Source organism: Octodon degus, unplaced genomic scaffold, assembly GCF_000260255.1.
Source record: "Octodon degus isolate 3935 unplaced genomic scaffold, OctDeg1.0 scaffold00081, whole genome shotgun sequence".
Lineage (NCBI taxonomy): Eukaryota > Metazoa > Chordata > Mammalia > Rodentia > Octodontidae > Octodon > Octodon degus.
In genome coordinates, this window is record NW_004524657.1 from 4,344,335 (window position 1) to 4,366,838 (window position 22,504).

Here is a 22,504-nt window from a genome sequence, read left to right on the forward strand (position 1 = left end):
ATTCAAATTTTGAAGTTATGTTGACTTATTGAGTCTTGAACCTTCTCATAATTCTGTAACAGTAATGACCCATAGTACATACAATTACCATTTTGTTTTCATTGACTTGCTCTTATTGTATAACTTGGATTAAGATTTATTACTTTTAAAATTCTTTTCAAATATGATTTAACAAATACAGCCGGTTAGTTTTTTAAATATTTTTATTGAGAAACAAATGACAATGAGACAGCTTCACAATCAATTACTAGCACATTTTCAATAATTAACACATTGCATATTTTTCCCTTAGTGGTTATTCATTGTACAAGATGAAGACCTGATATTCTGTCTCAAACACTATTAGAACAATCTTCCCTATTCATTGCATTAAGAGAATAGAGCTGTATATCTACCCTATTTTAAGTATACACATATTTTTGTATCCCCCTTTTTATGATTAGTTTTGTCAGAGAAGAGCATTCCATTATCATTTAAGGTAAGTGTTATTTATAAAATCAGAGAACATTTTTCCATATCCACTTTATGAAATGATTTTAATAACCAAAATCAATTTGCAATAGATGAAACATATTTAAGAATATTCTAAGCCCTCATAAATTTTTAAGACATTTATTACTTCCTTATTTCTCAGGCTATATATAAAATGTTTAATAATGGAATCACTATTGTATAAGAGATTGCCACTGGTATATCTTTATCATTTTTTTCAAATGGTCAAATATACATGAGAATACAAATGAAGAATATTGAGAGAGAGAGAAAGTGGGACGCACAGGTAGAGAATGCTTTACCTCTGCCTTCCTTAGATTTCATTTGGAAAATTGTACAAAGAATGCAGAAGTAAGAAAACAAGACACTGGCAGTATTAATTATCTGAATTGGCATTGAAAAAATTATATGTGGTTAGTTCATTAATAAAAGCACTCATGCAGGAGTGTCTATACATTGGAAGGATGTCACAAAAAGTAATTAATTTGATTAGACTTGCAAAAAGTTAACCCTAATAGAAGTCCAACATGAATCATAGAACGAAGATTACCAAAAATGAAGGTCCCAATAATCATCTGAATACAGAGTTTCTTTGACATCATGGGGTGGTACTGCAGAGGGCTACATATGACCACATAGTGGTTGTAGGCTATTACTGCCAAAAAGCAGAATGCATTTTCTGCCAGACAGAGAAAGTGAAACTGTGACATGCATTCATAGAGGGAAATCCCTCTGTCCTGAGAAAAGAAGTTCTGTAACATCTTGGGAGTGATGGCACAGGAGCAGCAGGCATCCATCAGAGCCAGGTTTCCCAGAAAGATATACATTGGTGTGTGAAGACAATGCTCCTTGTAAATCAAGGCCACTGAACCTAGATTCTCCACCATGGTGAGGAGGTAGATGGCAGAGAACAGGATAAACAGAAATATGTTCTAGTCTGGGTAATCTGTGAATCCTAGCAGGATGAATTCAGTTGTCAAGGGGTGTTTCACCTGAGCCATTTTTCATTGCATTGCTGAGATGTAAATTGCAAAAACATTAATTAAGATTATGAGAACAATATGTCTAATTCACTCCTCATTACCTTATGTTTGCTTTTTAATTTATTCATTTTTATTTAATTTATTTGCAGTGCAGGTGTTCAAACGTGGGACCTTGTGCTTGTAAAGCAGGTTTTAATGCTGCTGAGCTCTACCCTGCCCCTAAATAACCCTATGTAAAAGAGGAAAGAATTCTCTACTTCAAATCATCCCATGTCATCTAGTGCTCCTAACAGTAGGTCAATTCATGTGAAAAGAAATGTATCATGGAATATACACACAGGATACTCTCTATTCACAGGTCTTGAAAATCTGTGAATGCCCCGTGTGAAAAAGCTTTTCTACGTTAATTACTCTACGCCCATTAATGAGCTGTTGGCCAATATTTGTAATTTGCCATTATCTAATATAAAAATTTAAGGTAACATTATCTCCACAAAACAATCAAGAACTGTGGGCAAGAAAAATAGCTCAGCAGAGTAAAGAGCCTGCAAGCAGGCACAGGGGTTGAGGTTGGATCCCCAGGCCTGCCATGCCAACCCCGCCCAAGAGGTGTGCTGAGACCACAAATGAGACTGGGTGTGGCGGCACGCACCTGTAATCTCAGTTCTTGGAAGGCTGTATATATTTTTAATTCCTGCTTCTTCTTCAGAACAACTATCATCTTTAATCATTGTTTTCCAAGTCTTTGGTTTAAATTATGTACTATTTTTTATACAATTTTATTCTGAAAGAAGTAGCAATGAGATAGTTTCAAAACAGGTTAGTAGGACAGTTAGAATAATTAATACATTGTATATTATTTTCTTTGTAGTAATTATTCATAATACAACATGCAGATGTAATATCTTGTATAAACTATTAGTTCAAAACTTTCTTGTCAATGAACTAAGAGAAAGTAGCTGTATATCTAGCTAAATATTTTGTATATAGAGATACATATATTTTTTCATTACAAAGTGGTCCTTCATTTATATCCCCCATTTTTGTTTACTTAAGTCAGAGATGTGTATTGCATTGCCATTCATATAATGTAGGTGCATGAATTCAACAAGTTAACCAAGTAAATACAGTAGTCTATAATAGTAGTGGGATATCCATCTGAGTGGCAATGTCAGAAGTTGTTGACTTGAGCTTCTTACAGTTCAGCATATTAATATGGCTTTACTTTTTATACCTCGTTTTTATACATTTCTGCAGGATGGTTAAGACTAAGATAAAGCAAAACCTATACAATAAAAAATGTAACAAATTTATTTGACAAGGTCAGCCAAATCTCCTCAAGACATCCTGAAACCCTGTACAGCAGTTTGTAGATCTTTTGTCAGCGTCAGCCTGATGAGTCATGGCCATTGTTTGACCAGTACGCTCTCTTTGAATGCCTGAGAGAATTTTTTTTCTCCATGTGACTCTCCTTAGGCACACTCAACAACATCAATCAATTCCCTCTGTGGCCCCATAATCTCCTTGATCAGAAAATCTGGGACACAACCGAGTTATAGAATGTTACAGTACAGATTCTTTGATGTATTGAGTCCTCACTGACTTTCAAGGGCTAGAGCCAAAATGTTGGCTATCTTTGTAGCCCTTCTTTTTCTCTAAATTTTTGGTCAGCAAACTTAAGTTGTTAATTCTCCAGAAAAGAAGCTTAATGCTATCATTACCCTAGAAGATAGGCTATTGTACTTAACATCATTATATATCTGAATATTGAAAGCCTTAGACATAACATGGATCAGGTATTTTCTACCAATCATAGATATGCCAAACTTTATATACATAAAGAATGTGAAAAATAAAACAAAAAATAAAAATAGTAAAAAAGAAATAAACAATTACAATTTTTACACAGAAATTTACAAATCTAAACATATAAAAATTGTAGAACGATAGACCTTTGACATTTTTTAGTCTCTTGTTTATATTTATTAGATATTTTTGAACAATCATTTACTTGAGAGACATTATAGCAGTAATTGATATGACATGACAAGCAGTATATATTTAGAACACCAAAATGGGAGGCATTCCAAGCATAAACCTAGTGTTATACATTGCTATTTTCAGTGCAGTTGCTCAGTACACAGGTATCAGCATATATAGTTAGTAAGTGTGAGAATCCTATCAATTAACTGGTAGTTTCAAAAACATGCTGAAGTTTCTCAGGATCATTGTCTTAACCATATTGTGTTTACAAATGTATGGTTTTACCCCTGCCATGTTTCCTAGCTTTTCTCCTTGCCTTCTATTTGTTGTTTATTCATTAATTATTTTCTTTCCATTTAGTTGTGTTATACCTTTCATTTTTTCTTACTTCTTTTGAGTTCTTAGACTAAGGAGACTGTATGATATTTACACATGCAGGTCTGTTTTATTTCACTTATGAGTATATCTTCAAGAGGCATCCACTTATATACTAAGGCTTCCTTCTTCATGCTCTTGGGACCCCTGTAAACCTCTGGACCCAGCCAAGGCCCGGCTTGTGACTGATAACTTCCACTGCCCTCTCAGGACTCATCCAGAAACAGCTCAAGCCCAAGCATGGAGAAGGTGATGGAGAGCATCTGTGCTTTCCTTCGTCCCACTGGACCACTCCGACATACCCCTGGCCAAGTGTGTGAGTAAGAATTTCCACCGCATTCTCTGGACAATTGCAGACCCAGCACAGGCCTGAAATACAGGCTTGGGGTGAAACTCTGCAGCTGAAGTCCCTGCAGGCAGTCTAGGGGCCAGAACCACCCAGCTATCTCAGGAATAGAACATCTTCTCAGAGGGGCACAACAGGTTCACTTCCAATGGCAGCAGCATGAAGAAGCTGAGCATAGCAGCAAGACCCAAGACAGGCACAACTGGATGAATTCAACCTGCATAGATCTGCACCCAAATTTAGTAGGTGCTATGGTTAGATCTGCATCAAGACTCTACACCAAAGGTCAGAGGAAAGTGCTATACAAACCACAAAGAGAAGGAGCAAAATGCAATCTCATGCCCCAATCCCACCCAAAACAAGTGCAAAAATTAGCACAGAAAAAAATTTGGAATCCCACAGCTGAACTCTGAATTAACAGCATCTAAGGTAAAGAAACAACTTCAGAAAGGTATACAGGAACTCTGACCAGAAATAAACTCTGAATTAATAGCATCTGAGGCACAGAATCAAATGCAGAAACATAGAGGAAATAAGATCAGAAATAATTTGTGAATTAAAAATTTGGTAAGTGCTTCTCAAGAAGACACTAATAAAATGATAGTGGAATTTAGAAAAAAGATAGAATCCGTTAATCAGCATATATGGAAGGAAATAGATCAAATGAAGAAGAGTCAAAAAGATATAGAGAAACTTAAAATCTCAATCACAAACTTCGAAAATCCTTTGAGTGAAACTGAAGATAGAGTTTCAGATTTTGAAGATGCCATTGCAGCTAGTAAAAAGGAAACAAAATATCTCTTGAAAATGACTTGGGGCAGCATGGGTGTGACCCTCTTCCACCCCCTTGAGACGCCCCCCACCACTCTGCAGCAACCTCCCCATCACGCTCACCCAGTAGGAATTTCTGCTGCATTCAGGAACCCCCAGATCCAGTCCTAGAACAGGCCCTGTGAGTATGTGGCAGAGCTTCCACTACACTGTGCTGGAGGGACCTACAGGTCTCAGCCCAGGTGCAGTGTGGGTGAGACCCACTTTCAACCCCTTGGGACAACGCCAACACTCTGTAGAACCCCCCACCCTGCCCACAGAGTAGGAATTTCTGCAGCACTCTGGGAACACGCAGATCCAGTATTAGCCCAGCCCAGTGAGTGTGGGGGAGAGCTTCCCAATACTCTGTGCCAGCAGGACCTACCAGACCCAGCCCAAGTGCACGGTGGGTGAGACTCACTTTAAAACCATTGAGACTCCCCTCACCAGTCTGTACTACCCCATCAAAATGCTTACTGAGTAGGAATTTCTGTCACTTTCCGGGAAAGCCCAGATCCAGGCCTAGCCAAGGCCCAGGGAGTGTGTGGGAAAGCTGCCTCTTACAACTACTCCAGCTTGTCCACTACAGATTCAGCTAAGGCCTGGTATACAGGCCTGGGGTGAAACCCTGAAGCTACAATCCTTACAGAGAATGTAGGGGACAGAACCATCCAACTAGTCCAGGAGCAAAATATCTTGAAAGAGGGGCACAAAAAGTACACTCCTGAGAGCAACAGCAGGAAGACGCTGAGCACAGCACCAGACCAAAGTGAGGAAAAACTGAATAAATCCAAACTTTGTAGATCTACACCTGAACTTCACTAGTTGCTAAGGTTCTAACTGCACCAAAGAACTACAACAAAGTTCAGGAGAGAATGCTACACAAAATCACAACAAGAAAGAGCAAAATGCAATCTCAAAACCCAAGCCCGCCCATAACAAGTGCAGAGGACACTAACAAAGAACAAATTGGGAATCACAAAGCTGAAATCAATGAATCAACAGCTTCTGAAATAAAGACATGGATGCAGAAAGGTATAGAGGAACGCAGATTGGAAATGAAAAAAAGAAATCCATGAATTAATAACATCTGCAGTAAAGAATCAAATGCAGAAACATAGGGAAGAAACCCAATGCCCACACAGAACAAGTACAGAGGTAAATAGCTAGCTCAAATGTATGAATTAATAGTGTTGATAGTAAAGAAGCAACAGCAAAAAGTCATAGAGGAACTCAGAGCAGAATTCATTTCTAATAGCTCAGCTCAAATGTAAGATTTAATAGCATCAATAGTAAATAAGCAACAACAGAAATAGTGGAACTAAGAGAGAAGTTCTTTTCTGAAAAAAAAAATTCACAGAAATCATAGCATCTGAAGTAATATATCAACTACAGAAACATAAGCAGGAAACCCAATCTGAAAAAAACACTGCAGTAAAAGAATTTATAACTAATACTAAAGAAGATATTGATAAAAAAAATAGAGGAGATTACAAAAAAGATGGATTCCTTGAATGAGCAATAGAGGAAAAAAAGAATCTCATGAAGCAGAGTCAAAGAGATATATAGGAATATAAAAAATCAATCACAAGCCTACAAAATCGTTTCAGTGAAAGTGAAGACAGAATTTCAGATCTTGAAGACCCTGGGGCACCTAGTGAAAATGTAACAAAGGATCTCTTAAAAACACTAGGACGCATGAAAAACTAATCCATCACCTGAAAGAAGATTCAAAGATGAACAATGTGAGACTACTAGGCATCAATGAGAAACAAGGAGTCAATACAAATGACATTAAAAAACTATGGGCAGAAGTAATAGCAGAAAAATTCCCAAATATGAGGAAAAAATCTGACTTTCAGGTAAATGAAGCATACAGAACTCCAAGTAACCTCAACCCAATGAAAAACACACTGAGACATAAAATAGTCAATATCCCAGAAATTGAGCACAAGAATAATATACTGAAAGCCACTAGAGAAAAGAAGCAGAACACATTCAAAGGAAAACCCATCAGAATTACAGCCGACTTCTCTTCAAAAACCATGAAGACAAGAAGAGCATGAAGCATAGTACTTCAAGTATTCTATGAAAACAAATTCCAGCCCAGACTATGAAAACCAGCAAAACTCTTTTCAAGTTTGATGGAGAAAGGAAATACTTTCATGACAAAGAACAGCTAAATAACTTCATGATGACAAAGAATATCCTACACAGGCTAGTGAAAGATGTTCTAGAGAGGAACCAAAATGATCATAACTCCATGAATGAGATCATAAACAACCAACTAAACAGAGGAAGCAATTAAACATAGGAAAAAAAGGAGTAAGTGACAACAGGTAAATAACATGTCAATCGTAAGTCAATACATCTCAATTCTAACCATCAATGTAAATAGACTCAATTCACCAATTTAGAGAAACAGACTGGCACAGTGGATTAGGAAAAAAACAATTCAAAAATATGCTGTATACACGAAACACATTTAACTCATAAAGACATTCATTGCCTGAAAGTCAAAGGATGGAACACAATATTACATACTCCAGTACCTCAGAAAAAAAAAAGTAGCAGTCCTATTCCCCAACAGTCTCAACTTCAAATCAAGAATGATCAAGCAAAATAATGAAGGTCACTATATACTGGTCAGGGATAAATTTAAGAGGAAGAGGTAACAGTCATAAATATGTATGCACCAAACACTGGAGCACACATCTATATAAAGCAAATCTTAGTGGACATGAAAAATCTAATATCCAGTACACAATCTTAACAGGAGAACTGAACAACCCCTTATCCCCAAAAGATATATCAAACAGAAAAAAAGATAGCAAAGAAATAACAGAACTGAACCAGAGCTTGAAACAAATGCACTTGGTGAACATATGCAGAGGGTTCCAACTAACCAACCCCAGCGGAACACACATTTTTTTCAGCGGCACATGGATCATTTTCTAAAATAGACCACATACTGGTCCATAGGTCATGCTTAAGTATATTTAAGAAAACAGTAATTATGCCATGCACATTATCTGACCACAGTGCAATGAAACTGGAAATAAATGACAAAAGAAACCAGAAAAAATTTTGAATACGTGGAAATTAAATGATACCCTTCTCAGCAACCAATGTGTCACAGATGAAATTAAAAAAGAAATTCAACAATATCTACAATTCAATGAACAGTCAAGCACAACTTGTGATAATTTATGGGATACGATGGAAGCAGTTCTCAGAGGGAAATTCATAGCTGTGAACTCACACATTATGAAAACAGAACGGGAACAAATTAATACACTAATGCTACACCTTCAACAACTAGAAAAGGAAGAGCAAACCAAACCTGAGCCCAAAGACAGGAAAAAATCATAAAGATGAGAGCAGAAATTAATTGAATTGAGATGAAGAAAACAATTCAAAGAATTAAAAAAATCAAAAAGGTGGTTCTTTGAAAGATTAAATAAAATCGATAAGCCACTAGCTAACTTCAGCAAAAGGAGGGAAGAAAAATTCAAATACAAGTAATAAGGAATGAAAAGGGTGTAATTACCACAGACACTGTGGAAATTCAGAAGATTATCAATAGCTACTTTGAGAATCCTTACTCTCACAGAATACAAGACACAGAAGGAATGGACATATTCCTAAAAAGGTATAAATTACCACAACTGAATTGACAAGATATAACCACTCTCAATAGCCCAATAACAACCAATGAAACACGAGATGATATTAAAAACCTACTGACAAAGAAAAGTCCAGGTCTGGATGGATTCACAGCTGAATTCTACAAGAAATTTACGGAAGATGTAGTCCCTATACTCCTCAAATTCTTCCATGAAGTTGAAAAGGAAGCAATCCTCCCAAAATCATTCCTGGAGGCAGGTACTATATTGATAACAAAACCAGGGAAAGACGCAAGTAAGAAAGAGAACAACAGGCCAAACACCCTCATGAACGTAGAGGCCAAAATCCTCATTAAAATCCTAGCAAATAGAATACAGCAAATCATCAAGAAGATCATACGCCATGACCAGGTAGGATTCATCCCAGTGATGCAAGGATGTTTCAATACTGGAAAATCTATAAATGTAATACACTATATCAATACAGCAAAAACTAAAAACCACATGATCATCTCCATTGATGCAGAAAAGGCTTTTGACAAAGTCCAACACTCATTCATTGGAATAGATGACCTCTACTTCAATCTGGTAAAAGTCATTTTTAAAAAACCCAATGGCTAACATAATCATAAATGGGGAAAAACTGAAATCTTTTACTCTTAGATTGGGTACAAGACAAGGATGTCCTCTATAACCACTCCTATTCAATATAATTCTGGATTCATTAGCTACACCCATTAGACAAGACAAAGAAATAAAAGGAAAAAGAATAGGTAAATAAGAAGTTAAATTATCTTTATTTGCAGATGACATGAGACTTTATTTGGAAGACCCAAAAAACTCCACTAAGAAGCTACTAGAATTAATAAAGAAATTCAGTAGCATAGCAGATTATAAAGTCAATATCCAAAAGTCAGTAGCATTCCTCTACATAGATAACAAACACACTGAGTGGGAAATTATAGAAATAATAAGTTTTATAATAGCACCAAGGAAAATGAAATACCTTGGAATTAGTCTAATGAAAGAATTCAGAGACCTTTTGAACGAAAATTACAGTACTCTTAAAAAAGAGATTGTTGAGAATTTCAGAAAATGGAAAGATATTCCATGCTCCTGGAAAGGAAAAACCAGCATTATGAATATGGCCATACTTGCAAAATTGTTTTACAGATTTAATGCAATCCCTATCAGACTACCACCAACTTACCTCACAGAGGTTGAAAAATCATTCCTCAAATTTATCTGGAACCAGAAAAGACCTAGAATAGCAACAGCAATCCTGGGCAAAAGACAAGTCAGAAGGCATTACAATTCCTGGCTTGAAATTATACTACAAGTCTACTGTGATAAAATCAGCATGGTACTCGCAACAAAATAGACCTGCGGATCAATGGAATACCTTAGAAGACGCTGAAGCCCCTACAAACACAGTCAGCCACCTTATCTTTGACAAAGTGGCCAAACATACTCACTGGAAAAAAGACAGTCTCTTCAAGAAATGGTGCTGGAAAAACTGGCTTTCTACATGCCAAAAATTAAAACTTGATTCAGGTCTATCACCAAGCACTAAGCTAAAGTCAAAATGGGTTAATGATCTAAATATTAAAGCAGAGACACTAGATATTCTGGAAAGGAAAGTAGGAGGAACTCTTGAAGACATAGGCATAGGCAAAGAGTTCATAAACAGAAATCAAATCAAACAGAACATGGAATATCTTTCCATTTTCTGAAAATCTTCTATGGTCTCTTTTTAAAAGTACTGTAATTTTTCATGAAAAGATCTTTGACTTCTTTAATTAGATTAATTCCAAGGTATTTCATTTCCACGGTGCTATTTTAAAAGGTATTTTTTCTATAATTTCCCTCTCAGTGTGTATTTTATCTATTTAAAGGAATGCTATTGACTTTTGGATATGGACTTTATAACCTGCTATGCTACTGAATTTCTGTATTAATTCTAGCAGCTTCTTGGTGGAGTTTTTTTGGGTCTTCCAAATAAAGTATCATTTCATCTGCAAATAATGATAATTTAACTTCTTTTCCTTTTTTCTTTCTCTTGTCTAATGGATCTAGATAATGATTCCAGAACTATATTGAACAGGATTGCTGATAGAGGACATCCTTGTCTTGTACTAGATCTAAGAGTAAATTATTTCAATTTTTCCCCATTTAGAATTATGTTAGCCATTGGTTTTACATAAATGGATTTTACCAAATTGAAGTTGAAACCATCTATTCCAATTCTCTGTAGGACTTTGAACATGAATGAGTGTTGGACTTTGTCAAAAGCCTTTTCTGCATTAATGGAGATGATCGTGTGGTTTTTAATTTTCACTCTATTGATATATTCTATTACATTTATAGATTTTTGAATGTTGAACCATCCTTGCATCTCTGTGATGAATCCTAAATAGTCATGGTGTATGATCTTCTTGATGATTTGCTGTATTCTATTTGCTAGGATTTTATTGAGAATTTTGGCCTCTATGTTCATGAGGCAGATTGGACTGTAGTTCTCTTTCTTACTTGTATCTTTCCCTGGTTTTGTTATCAGCATACTTGCCTCCAGGAACTATTTTGGGAGGATTGCTTCCTTTTGAATTTCATTGAAGAGTTTTGAGGAGATTAGGGACTATGTCTTCTGTAAATTTCTTGTAGAATTCAGCTCTGAATCCATCTGGGCCTGGACTTTTCTTTTTCAGTAGGATTTCAATTACATCTCATATTTCATTGGCTGTTATTGGGCTATTGAGAGTGGTTATATCTTGTCGATTCAGTTGTGGTAATTGTACCTTTCTAGGAATCTGTCCATTCCTTTTGTGTCTTCTATTCTATGAGAGTAAATATTCTCAAAGTAGGTGTTGATAATATTCTGAATTTCCACTGGATCTGTGGCAATTACACCCTTTTCATTCCTTATTGCTTGTATTTGAATTTTTTCTTTCCTCTTTTTGATGAGGTCAGTTAGGGGCTTTTCGATTTTATTTAATTTTCAAAGAACCAGATTTTTTGTTTTTTTCAATTATTTGAATTGTTTTCTTCTTCTCAATTGAATTAATTTCTGCTCTAATCTGTATGATTTCTTCCCGTCTTTGGGCTCTAGGTTTGGTTTGCTCTTCCTCTTCTAGTTGTTGAACATACAACATTAGGTTATTTATTTGTTCCGTTTTGTTTTCCTAATGTATGAGTTCACATGTATGAATTTCCCTCTGAAAACTGCTTTCATTGTGTCCCATAAATTCCGATAAGTTGTGCTTGAATTTTTATTGAATTTTAGATATTGTTGAATTTCTTGCTTAATTTCATCTGTGACCCATTGGTTGCTGAATAACGTTTCATTTAATTTCCATGTATTTAGGTGATTTTTCTGGTTTCTTTTGTTATTTATTTCCAATATCATTGCACTGTGGTTAGAAAATGTGCATGGGGTAATTATTGATCAGTATGTGGTCCATTTTAGAAAATGACCCATATGCAGCTGAAAAAATGTGTATTCAGCTGAGTTTTGGGTGCAACACTCTGTACATGTCCACCAAGTCCATTTGTTTCAAGCTCTGGTTCAGTTCTGTTATTTCTTTGCTATGTTTTAGTCTGGTTGACCTATCTTTTTGGGTTAAGAGGTTGTTAATGTCTCCTGTTAAGATTGTAGTATTGGGTATTAGATTTTTCACGTCCATTAAGATTTGCTTTATATAGTTGGGTGCTCCCGTGTTTGCTTCATATATATTTATGTGTGTTACTTCTTCCTCTTGAATTCTTCCCCTAACCAGTATATAGTGGTCTTCTTTATTTCACTTGATCATTGTTGGCTTGAAGTTGAGACTGTCTGAGAATAAGATTGCTACTCCTGCTTTTTTCTGAGGTGCTGTGGTGTGTAATATTGTGTTCCATCCTTTGACTTTCAGACTATGGATGTCTTTATGAGTTAAATGTGTTTCTTGTATACAACATATTGTTGGATTTTGTTTCCTAATCCACTGTGCCAGACTATTTCTCTTAATTGTTGAATTGAGTCCATTTACATGATGGTTAGAATTGAAATGCATTGACTTACGATTGACATGTTATTTACCTGTTATTGTTTACTCCTTTTTCTTCTGTGTTTAATTGCTTGCACTATTTAGTTGGATGCTTCTGATGTCATTTGTGGATTTCTCCACATTTTGTTCCCCCTCTAGAACATCTTTCAGTAGCCTGTATAGGGTTGGCTTTTTCATCATGAAGTGCTTTAGTTGTTCTTTGTCATGGAAGTATTTCACTTCTCCATCCAACTTGAAAGAGAGTTTTGCATGATATAGTAGTCTGGGCTGGAATTTGTTTTCACAGTTGACTTGGAATTCTCTGCTCCATGCTCTTCTTGTCTTTATTGTTTATGAAGAGAAGTCGGTAGTAATTCTGATGGGTTTTCCTTTGAATGTGATCTACTTCTTTTCTCTAGCAGCTTACAGTATATTATTCTTGTGCTCAATTTCTGGGATCTTGAATATTATATGTCTCGGTGTGTTTTTAATTGGGTTGAGGTTACTTGGCGTTCTACATCCTTTGCTTACCTGAATGTCAGATTGTTTCTTCATATTTGAGAAGTTTTCTTCTATTACTTCTGCCCGTATTTTTTTAATGTCATTTGTGTTGACTCCTTCTTTCTCATTGATGCCGATTATTGTCACATTTTTCATCTATGCATCATCTTGCAGGTGATGGATTATTGTTTCCTGAATCCTAGTTGTTTTTAAGAGATCCTTTCTCACCTTTTCACTACCTGCACCAGCATCTTCAAGATCTCAAACTGTCTTCACTTTCACTTAAAGGGTTTTGGAAGCTTGTGATTGAGATTTTAAATTCCTCTATATCTCTTTGACTCTGCTTCATGCTATCTATTTCTTTCCTGTGTTGTTCATTCAAGGAATCCATCATTTTTCTAATCTCCTCTATTTTTTATCAATGTCTTCTTTAGAATAAGTTATTAATTCTTTTACTGCAGTGGTTTTTTTCGGATTGGTTTTCCTCCCTATGTTTCTGTAGTTGATTCTTTACTTCAGATGGTATGAGTTCTGAGAATTCTTTTCCTATTTCAGAAAACTCCACTCTCAGTTCCTCTATAACTTTCTGCTTTTGATTATTTTCTATTGACACTATTAATTCGTACGTTTGAGCTGAACTAGTAGAAAAGATTTCTGCTCTGAGTTCCTGTGTGACATTCTGTTGTTACTTATTTACTATTGATGCTATTAATTCATACCTTTGAACTGAGGTAGTGTCCTCTGCCCTTGTTCTGGGTGGGCATTGTGTTTCTTCCATATGTTTCTGCATTTGATTCTTTACTGCAGATGTTATTATTTCAGGGATTTCTTTTTTCATTTCCAATCTGATTTCCTGTATACCTTTCTGCAGCTGTTTCTTTGTTTCACAAGCTGTTGAATCATTGCTTTCAGCTGTGTGATTCACAATTTGTTCTGTGTTAATGTCCTCTGCACTTGTTATGGTTGAGCTTGGGTTCTGAGATTACATTTTGCTCCTTCTCATTGTTATTTTGTGTAGCACTGTCTTCTGACCTTTGTTGTAGATCTTTCATGCCGTTATAACCTTAGCACCTACTTAAGTTCAGGTGCAGATCTACAAAGCTTGGATTGATCCAGTTGTGCCTGCCTTGGGTTTGACTGCTCTGCTCAGATCCTTCCTCCTCCTGCCCTTGTGGGTGAACCTGTTGTGCCCCTCTGTTAAGATGTTCTTCTCCTGGTCTGGCTGGGTGGTTCTGTCCCCTACACTCTCTATAGGGATTCCAGCTTCAGGGTTTCACCCGAGACCTGTATGCCAGGTCTGAGCTGAGTCTGGAGGGGACAAGTTTGAGTAGGAGGGAGGGGCAGCTGTCTCTCACACTCACCAGGCCTGAGCTAGGACTGGATGTGGGTTCCTGGAAAGCGATAGAAATTCCTACTCAGTGGGCAAGTTAGGGGAAGTGCTGCGGAGTGGTGGGGTGCATCCTAAAGGGGTGGAAAAGGGTCTCACCTACAATGCGCCTGGGCTGGGACCAGTAGGTTCACTGGCACAGGGTAGCCAGAAGCTCTCCGACACACTCACCAGGCCTGGGCTAGGACTGGATCTGGAGGTTCCAGGAATGCAGCAGAAATTCCCACTTGGCAGGCCGCGAGGTTGAGGTGCTGAAGAGTGTGTTGGGGGGAGTCCCAAAGGGGTGGAAGAAGTCTCACCTGTGTTGCATATGTGCTGGGACTGGTACGTCCTGCTGGTGCAGGATACCAGGAAGCTCTCCCACATACTCACTGGGACTGCACTAGGACTGGATCTTGAGTATTGTGTATTTGTCTCAGCAATGAGCACATAATAACCAAGACACCAACTACACAATGGACTAGGAGCAGTCTTGAGCTATCTGTGGGTAACTTGGCAACTGGCAGAGAGATGCAGAGACAAATAGGGCAAATGTGGATAGGCCACCAAAAGACATACAGATATTTATTGGGTAGGCTCTGGCCATAGTCTTCCACATCCAGAGGCCAACCTCAGCCCCTCATCCACAACTAATTCTATTGTAGGTTTGATGAGGTTACCTAGAAGCTTTAGTACCCCTGACTTCATCATTACTGCAGAACACTAGATACCAGAGAAGTTTTTTCTTTCTTTCTTTCTTTCTTTCTTTCTTTCTTTCTTTCTTTCCTTTTTTCACTTTCCTTTTTACTTTTTTGTTTTCTTTTGTGTAAGTTTTACCTTCCTTCTTCTTCTACCTAATCTTCTTTACTCAACTATCTCTCTTGATTTTTATGGTATGTGTGAATTAACAATGTCCCTTGACTCTGTGGTTCACCTCACTAATATTTTGCTTACTAATTTATTCTTACTCTTCTGCCTTCTTTCTTTGTTTTCAAAGCTTGTGTGATAATGCTTTGACTCTCAAACTTCCTTTTCCTATATTTTCTCTCATTTATATCTTTGTTTTTTGCATTTTTTCTCTTAAACTTCCCCATTGGAAACCCACTCTTTCCAGGTGAAACTGTTTGCATAAATGTTCTAGATTTATATTTTATTATGTTATACAAATGTTGCTCTTGCCTCTATACTTGAAAGAACCAAATAATATTTACCAAAGTTTGTCATTTTCTAAGCTGCATTTAATGCTATTACTATTATAATTGTACTATGTTAGCTAAGATGACGTAATTGTTATAATTCATTGTTCTCCCTTCCATAACAGCACTATGACTGTCTGGATATTTGGAATCACCGTAGTCCAGTGATAATAGACTGAGTGCTGGGCCAAATACATAAAAATATGTCATCCTTAGCAAATTTGGAAGGAATTATATTCACATAGACACAATACCAAGAACATCCTACACCTATAGGACATCTTTGAAGAGCAGGCATTTTCTAAAGTGACCTCAATACTAGTCATGTACTATAATAAATTCACAACCATAAATATAGAAAATGAAAGAAAATTAATAAACGGAAAATGACAAGTCTCAAAGCAAAATCAAGCTCAGGACTCCAGCACAACAAGGACAAGTCCAAGGGACAATGAGTAGAAGAAAATGGAAGATACCTGCATGAAAGTTATGTAATGAGAGCAGCAGAAGAAAAACAAAACAAAACAAAAAAAGCAGATGTGTGAGACTATGAAGGAAAACAGACCAAAAATAATTTCCCAGGTAATAAAACAGATGATAACCTGAATGAAGGGTTTACTCAGAAAATTCAGAGTAGACATAAATAAAGTAAAAACAGAGGTGCATAGAAAAATGATGGAATTCCTGAATGCCCAATATAAGAAAAGAAATTTAATCCATGAAGTATATTCAAACAGATATACAGGAAATTAAAAATTCCATTTCACAAATGCTTGAGGTATACAGGAAATTAAAAATTCCATTTCACAAATGCTTGAGGTGATGCGAAGAAAAAGGAACACCTCTGCACTGTTGGTGGGAGGACAAACTGGTACAAACACCATAGAAATCACTATGGAGATTCCTTAAAAAGCTAGGATTGGAGATCTCATTCCAGTCAGCTATTCCTCTCCTAAGTATTTTTCCAGAAGAACTGAAAGCCTCATACCACAGTGGTATATGTTTACCCATGTTTATATCAGCACAATTTGTCATAACTAAATTCTGGAAACAACCCAGATATCCATCAACTGAAAATTGATAAAGAAAATGTGATGTTTTTATAGATTGGAATATTATCCAGCCATATAATAGGATAAATTTTAGTCTTTTGTCGGTAACTGAATGAACTAGAGAACAAACTCTTAAGTGAAATAAACCAGCCCAGCATGTGCAAACATTGTATTGTCTCCTTATTGTGAGAACTGCAAAGAAGAAAATGGAATCAGAAGTGTACAATAGATACTAGGAAAAAAGGATAAACCTATTTAAAATGAAAGAGTTACTGAGTTGAGGAGAAGGACAGGAGAGGAAGTGGGGGAAAGGGATTTATCTATGTGTATAAGCAGGGTGAGTTGGACAACTATACTGTACATTCTTGCTGGTCTATGGAAAGGAACACATAATTCTTAATTTGTTTTGTGTTCTTTTTTCAGGTTGTACTTTTTTTCTTTTTAATTTCTTATACATTTTTTATTCTTTTAATTTTACATGCATTTATCTGGTAATATGACTAACTGTTTGGAAGACAACACTATGTATTACAACAAATACTGTGAAATTCATGTTACTTTGTAAAGTGAAATTCTGTATCATTTGTAATTTTTTGTTTTAATTCTAATTTTTCCTCCTTTTAAAAAACAAAATAAAATAAAACAGAAAGTTTGCAAAAACACATAGCTAAAATGAAGACAGAATACTAAACCTAGAAGAAAAGATAGCCGGCAGCAATCATGAAGAAAAAGGTGTGCTACAAATAGCAAGCGACCATAAAAAAGCAATCCAACAATTGCAAGATGATGCAAAGAACAACATAGACTAATAAGGGAGAAGGAAAAAAGACTCAGCAAAAAATAACATTTAAAAACACCTGTTTACGGAAGTGATGACAGAAAACTCCTCAAGCACAGAAAAATAATTTGTGATACAGATGAGTGAGGCTTATATAACTTCAATGAGCCATGACGAGAATAAATCTACACCTAATCACATAAGAATCAAGATTCTGAAAATTCAGCATAAGAACAGAATACAAAAGCACTTAGAGAAAAGATGCAAATCACCTATAAAGGAAATCCAGTTAGAATCACAGCAGACTTCTCATCATCTCCTTAACTTAAGGAAGGTTAAGAATAAAGTATTTCAAGAGCTGAAAGTAAACAACTTTCTACTCAAATGGCTGTATCCTGCAAAATTATCTTTCAGAATCAATGAGAAAATAGGACATACCATGATAAAGAATAACTGCACAAATTTATGTCCAGCTCTACAAAGTATTCTGACAGATATTCTAGAAAGAGGTAACGAGGAGCAGCATTCTAAGACTACCAATAGAAGGAATCTACAATGCAGGGCATGTAGTTAAGCAAAGAGAAAAGACAAAGAACCAACAGCATAAATATAATATGGCAAGAATAAACCAATTCATATCAGTTATAATCATCAATTTAAATGTCCTCTACTCACCAATCAAATGAAGCAGACAAGCAGAATGGAGCAAGAAGCAAGATGCAACAATATGCTACATACAAGAAACACATTCCATTGAAAACCAAATTCATACACTGAGAATCAAAGAAATGCAAACAATACTCCATGTTTAGAGACAGTGCTGGGGCAAGTGAGAACCAGAAAGTCACTGGGCAACTCTGTACCTTGCTGAGGAAAACAAGTAAGCATGGGAAAGGAAACTTAGAGAAATGTGGAATAATACTGCAGCAGATGATAAGCACCCATATGAGAGGAAGGCTGCTAAACTGAAGGAAAAGTATTTAAAGGACATCGCTGCCTAGTGGGCTAGAGGAAACTCTGATGGAGCAAAAAAGGGAGTCATCAAGTCTGAAAAAAGCAAGAAAAAGAAAGAGTAGAAAGAGGAAGAGGAGGAAGATGACGATCAAGAGGAGGAACAAGATGATGAGGATGAGGAGGATGAAGAAGAGGATGATGATGAATAAGTTGGTTCTGGAAGCAGTTTTCTCTTTCTTGTCTATAAAGAATCTAATCCCCTGTACACAACTCACTTTTTTTAAGAAAAAAAAACGTGAAATGTAAAACTATGTAAGACGTACTTTTTAAACTGTACAATGTCCTTTTTCTGTTTAGTTAACACGCTACCAAATGTGTCTTTAGATAGTCCTGTAGTGGTGGTATTTTCAATAGCCACTAACCTTGCCTGGTACAGTATGGGGGTTGTAAATTGGCATGGAAATTTAAAGCAGGTTCTTTTTGGTGTACAAAACAAATTAGTTATATATGAGGACAGTATATTTTTATCTTAAGTTGTCTCTGACACAACTTATACAAAATATTTGTTCTTTTAACTGAATACCACTCTGTAATTTCAAAAAAAAAAAGTTGCAACTGTTTTGTTGACATTCTGAATGCTTCTAAATAAATACAATTTTTATTAGTATTGTTATCCTTTTCATAGGTCTGAAACTTCTTCTAGAAAAGAAAGTAGTCTTGATTTTGCCCATTTTGAATCACATGAATTATTAGTGTTTGTTTTTCATATGGTTAGTGCATGCCAAGCTTCTATCTACACACCCTTTATATCATAATGGGGTACTAAAGTCAAATTGAGGGCAAAAACAAAAATACCAATACTCCATGTGACAGGAACCCAGAAAAAATGAGGGATAACTATTCTATTTACTGATAATGAGCACTTCAAATTAAGACTGAATAAAAGAGATAAAGATCATAACTACATTCTTGTTCATGGAAAACTCCAATGAGAAAATATAACATCACAAGCATATACACCAAATATAGAAGAACCCAACTATATAAAATAAACATTAAATGAACATAAAAATTGAATAAGTTCTAAGAGAATTTTAATGTGGAACTTTAATATTTTACTATCATAAATACATAAATCAACTAGATAAAAAGTCAACAAAAAATCAGAACTAAACCAAACCTGTGAGCAAGCGGACTTAGTACCTCTCTAGAGTGTTCCACCCCATGTCAAAATACACATTCTTCTCAGGATTGCAGGAGATATTCTCCAAAATTAAGTATATACTATCCCATAGAACATGATTAAGTAAATGCAGAGAAACTGAAATTATCCCATGCATATTATCTGCTCATTGTGCAATGAGTTTGAAAATCACTTGCAAAAGGAACTACAAAAAAGGAACAAAGCCATACATTTATATGCACAAGCTAGGTAAGGCAATGATCCTGAGAACTATCAGCAGGTGGTTGAAACTAGCAGTTACTTGGTGGGATTCTCACCCTGACTAACTATATATGCTGATACCTGTGAACTGAGCAACTGCACAGAAGATAGCAATGTGTAATAGTGGGGTCATGCTTGGAATGCCTATATTCTGGTCTTCTAAATACATATTGCTTGTAATTACATAGCAATTATGGCCAGACTGTATCTCAAATAAATGTTTTTGTTTTGTTTTGTTATGTTTTTAAAGGGTAATAAGTGAAAAAAAGAGACAAGAAAAAAAAAGTCACAGAACTGTCCTGCTACAATGATGTATATCATTAGATTTCTACATTTTTTGCAAAAATTTGGAACAGTTTATTGATATTTTAAAATATTTTTTTATCTTTTTTTCTTTTTGGTGGAACCAGGGATTGAACTCAGGCCTTTGTGCTTGCCAGGGAAGCTCTTGTTCCACTGAGCTATCTCCCTGGCCCCTGTTTTTTTATCTTTTATAATTCTTTTTCCATAATTTGTAGAGACTTAAAGTTTAAAATGTCAATATTTGATGAAAAATGCATGTTCCATCTTATGCCTAAGATGTTTGAAATTCAGACAGATAGTTAGGTTAAATCCAACTGCTTATGATGTAGGGTAATAAGCTTCTCTTCTGGAGGGTTAACAACCTAAGTTTGCAGACCAAAAATTAGAGAAAAAGAAAGGCTTCAAGACTACCAATATTTTGGCCCTAGCCTTTCAAGGTCAGTGAGGGTGCAGGACATAGGAGAACCTATACTGTAACATCATGTAACTCAGTTGTGTCTCAAATTTTCTGATTAAGGAGATTATGGGGCCACAGAGGAGTGTGATCAATGATGTAGTGTGGGCCATGGACAGAAAACATTTTCTCATGCTTTCACAGAGAGCAAATTGGTCAAGCAATGGCTGTGACTCGTCCACATCTCTGACACTGACAAAGGATGTACAAAGTGCCGTATGGGGTTTTGGGATAAGTCTTAAGAGGACTTGACTGACCTTGTCAGATACAAAAGTTACATTTCTTGATATATAGATCTTGCTTTATCTTGGTCTTAACCATCCAGCAGAAATGTGTAGAAACGAGGCATGAAAAGTGAAACCATGTTAATAGAGCTGTGAAAGGCTCAAGTCAACAGATTCGGACATTGCCAATCCTGTGGATAACCCACTACTATTGTGGACTACTGGACTATATTGGAATATTTTGCTGAATTCATGAACGTACAATATTTGGATGGCAATGGAATACCCATCTCTGACAAAACTAAACAAAAAAGAAGATATAAATGAGCGACAATCTTGTATCTGTATATACAAAATAGTTAGGATGGATACATAGCCACTTTCTCTTAATTCAATAAGATGAAAGATTTGTACTAATAGTGTTTTGACAAGATATCATGTCTGCATCTTGAGCTATGAATGACTACTATAAAAACAACAATATGCAATGTATTAATTGCTATAACTCTCCTACAAACCTGTTTTGAAACTGTCCATTGCAACTTTTTCTCAATAAAATTAATTAAAAAACAAAAGGAAATTAAAGAACGTGCTATTCAATAACTAATGAGTTATAGAGGAAATCAAATAATAATTTAAACAGTATAGTTAAGTAAATGATAATGCCAATACATATCAGAATTTATGGGCCACAGTGAAAGCAATCCTTTGTGGGAAATTTATATTGATGATTTATCATATCAGAAAAACAGAAAAACATCAAATAAATCATATAATATTTTTACCTCAAATTTCTAGAGAAAGAAGAAAAGTAAATACCAAAGAAATGTGTGAGGGAAGAAATAAAATTAGAGCAAAAACTAATGCAATTGTGAATAAAATAAACAACAGAAATGATCAATGATTTGAAAAATTAGTTCTTTGAAAAACTAAGTAAAATTGATAAAACTTAGCTAACCTTACCAAAAATAAGAAAAAAATAATCAATTTCACTTTGGAATAAAAACATGGAAATCACAATTCAACCTGAAGAAATACAAAAAAATCATCAATTCCTACTTTAAGAAACTTTATTCTAACAATATGGAAAACACAGAATAAATGCCAAGATTCTGAGATACAGATGAGTTAAAGCTGAAAATAAGAAGATATAATAATTTTAATATCCCAATACCAAAGAAATAAAAAATGTAATTTAAAAAACCTGCCAATAGAAAGGACCAGGTCATTATGTATTCACTGCTGAATTACACAAAAAAAATTAACAAAAATCAAATGCCATTCTTCCACAAAATCTTTAATGAAATTGAAAGGGAAATAACTCATGAAAACATTTATGGAAGCAAGTATTATCCTGACACAATAACTTGCAGAAGGATCTTGCCAAAAATGAGAACTACAGCCCAATCTCCCTAATAAATGTAGATGCAAAAGTCCTCAGTAAGATACTGGCAAAAAGAATGATACAAACCCTCAAGTAGTTTATCCACTATTACAAAGTAAGACTCACCCCAATGATACAGAGACATTTTGATATATGAAAGTCACTAAATATATAATACACCATATCAACAGAGACAATGACAAATACCTCA

The 22,504-nt window shown here is 35.6% G+C and overlaps 1 protein-coding gene across 1 annotated transcript; it reads right to left on the reverse strand.

Annotated features, from left to right (window-relative positions):
• Nucleotides 1-549: 549 nt before the first annotated feature.
• LOC101559849 (olfactory receptor 5K4) lies at nucleotides 550-1,493 on the reverse strand. The gene is given in 5 exon segments (XM_012515863.2): nucleotides 550-604; nucleotides 606-648; nucleotides 651-897; nucleotides 899-968; nucleotides 970-1,493. Coding segments are annotated over 5 exon segments (939 nt in total).
• Nucleotides 1,494-22,504: the final 21,011 nt, after the last annotated feature.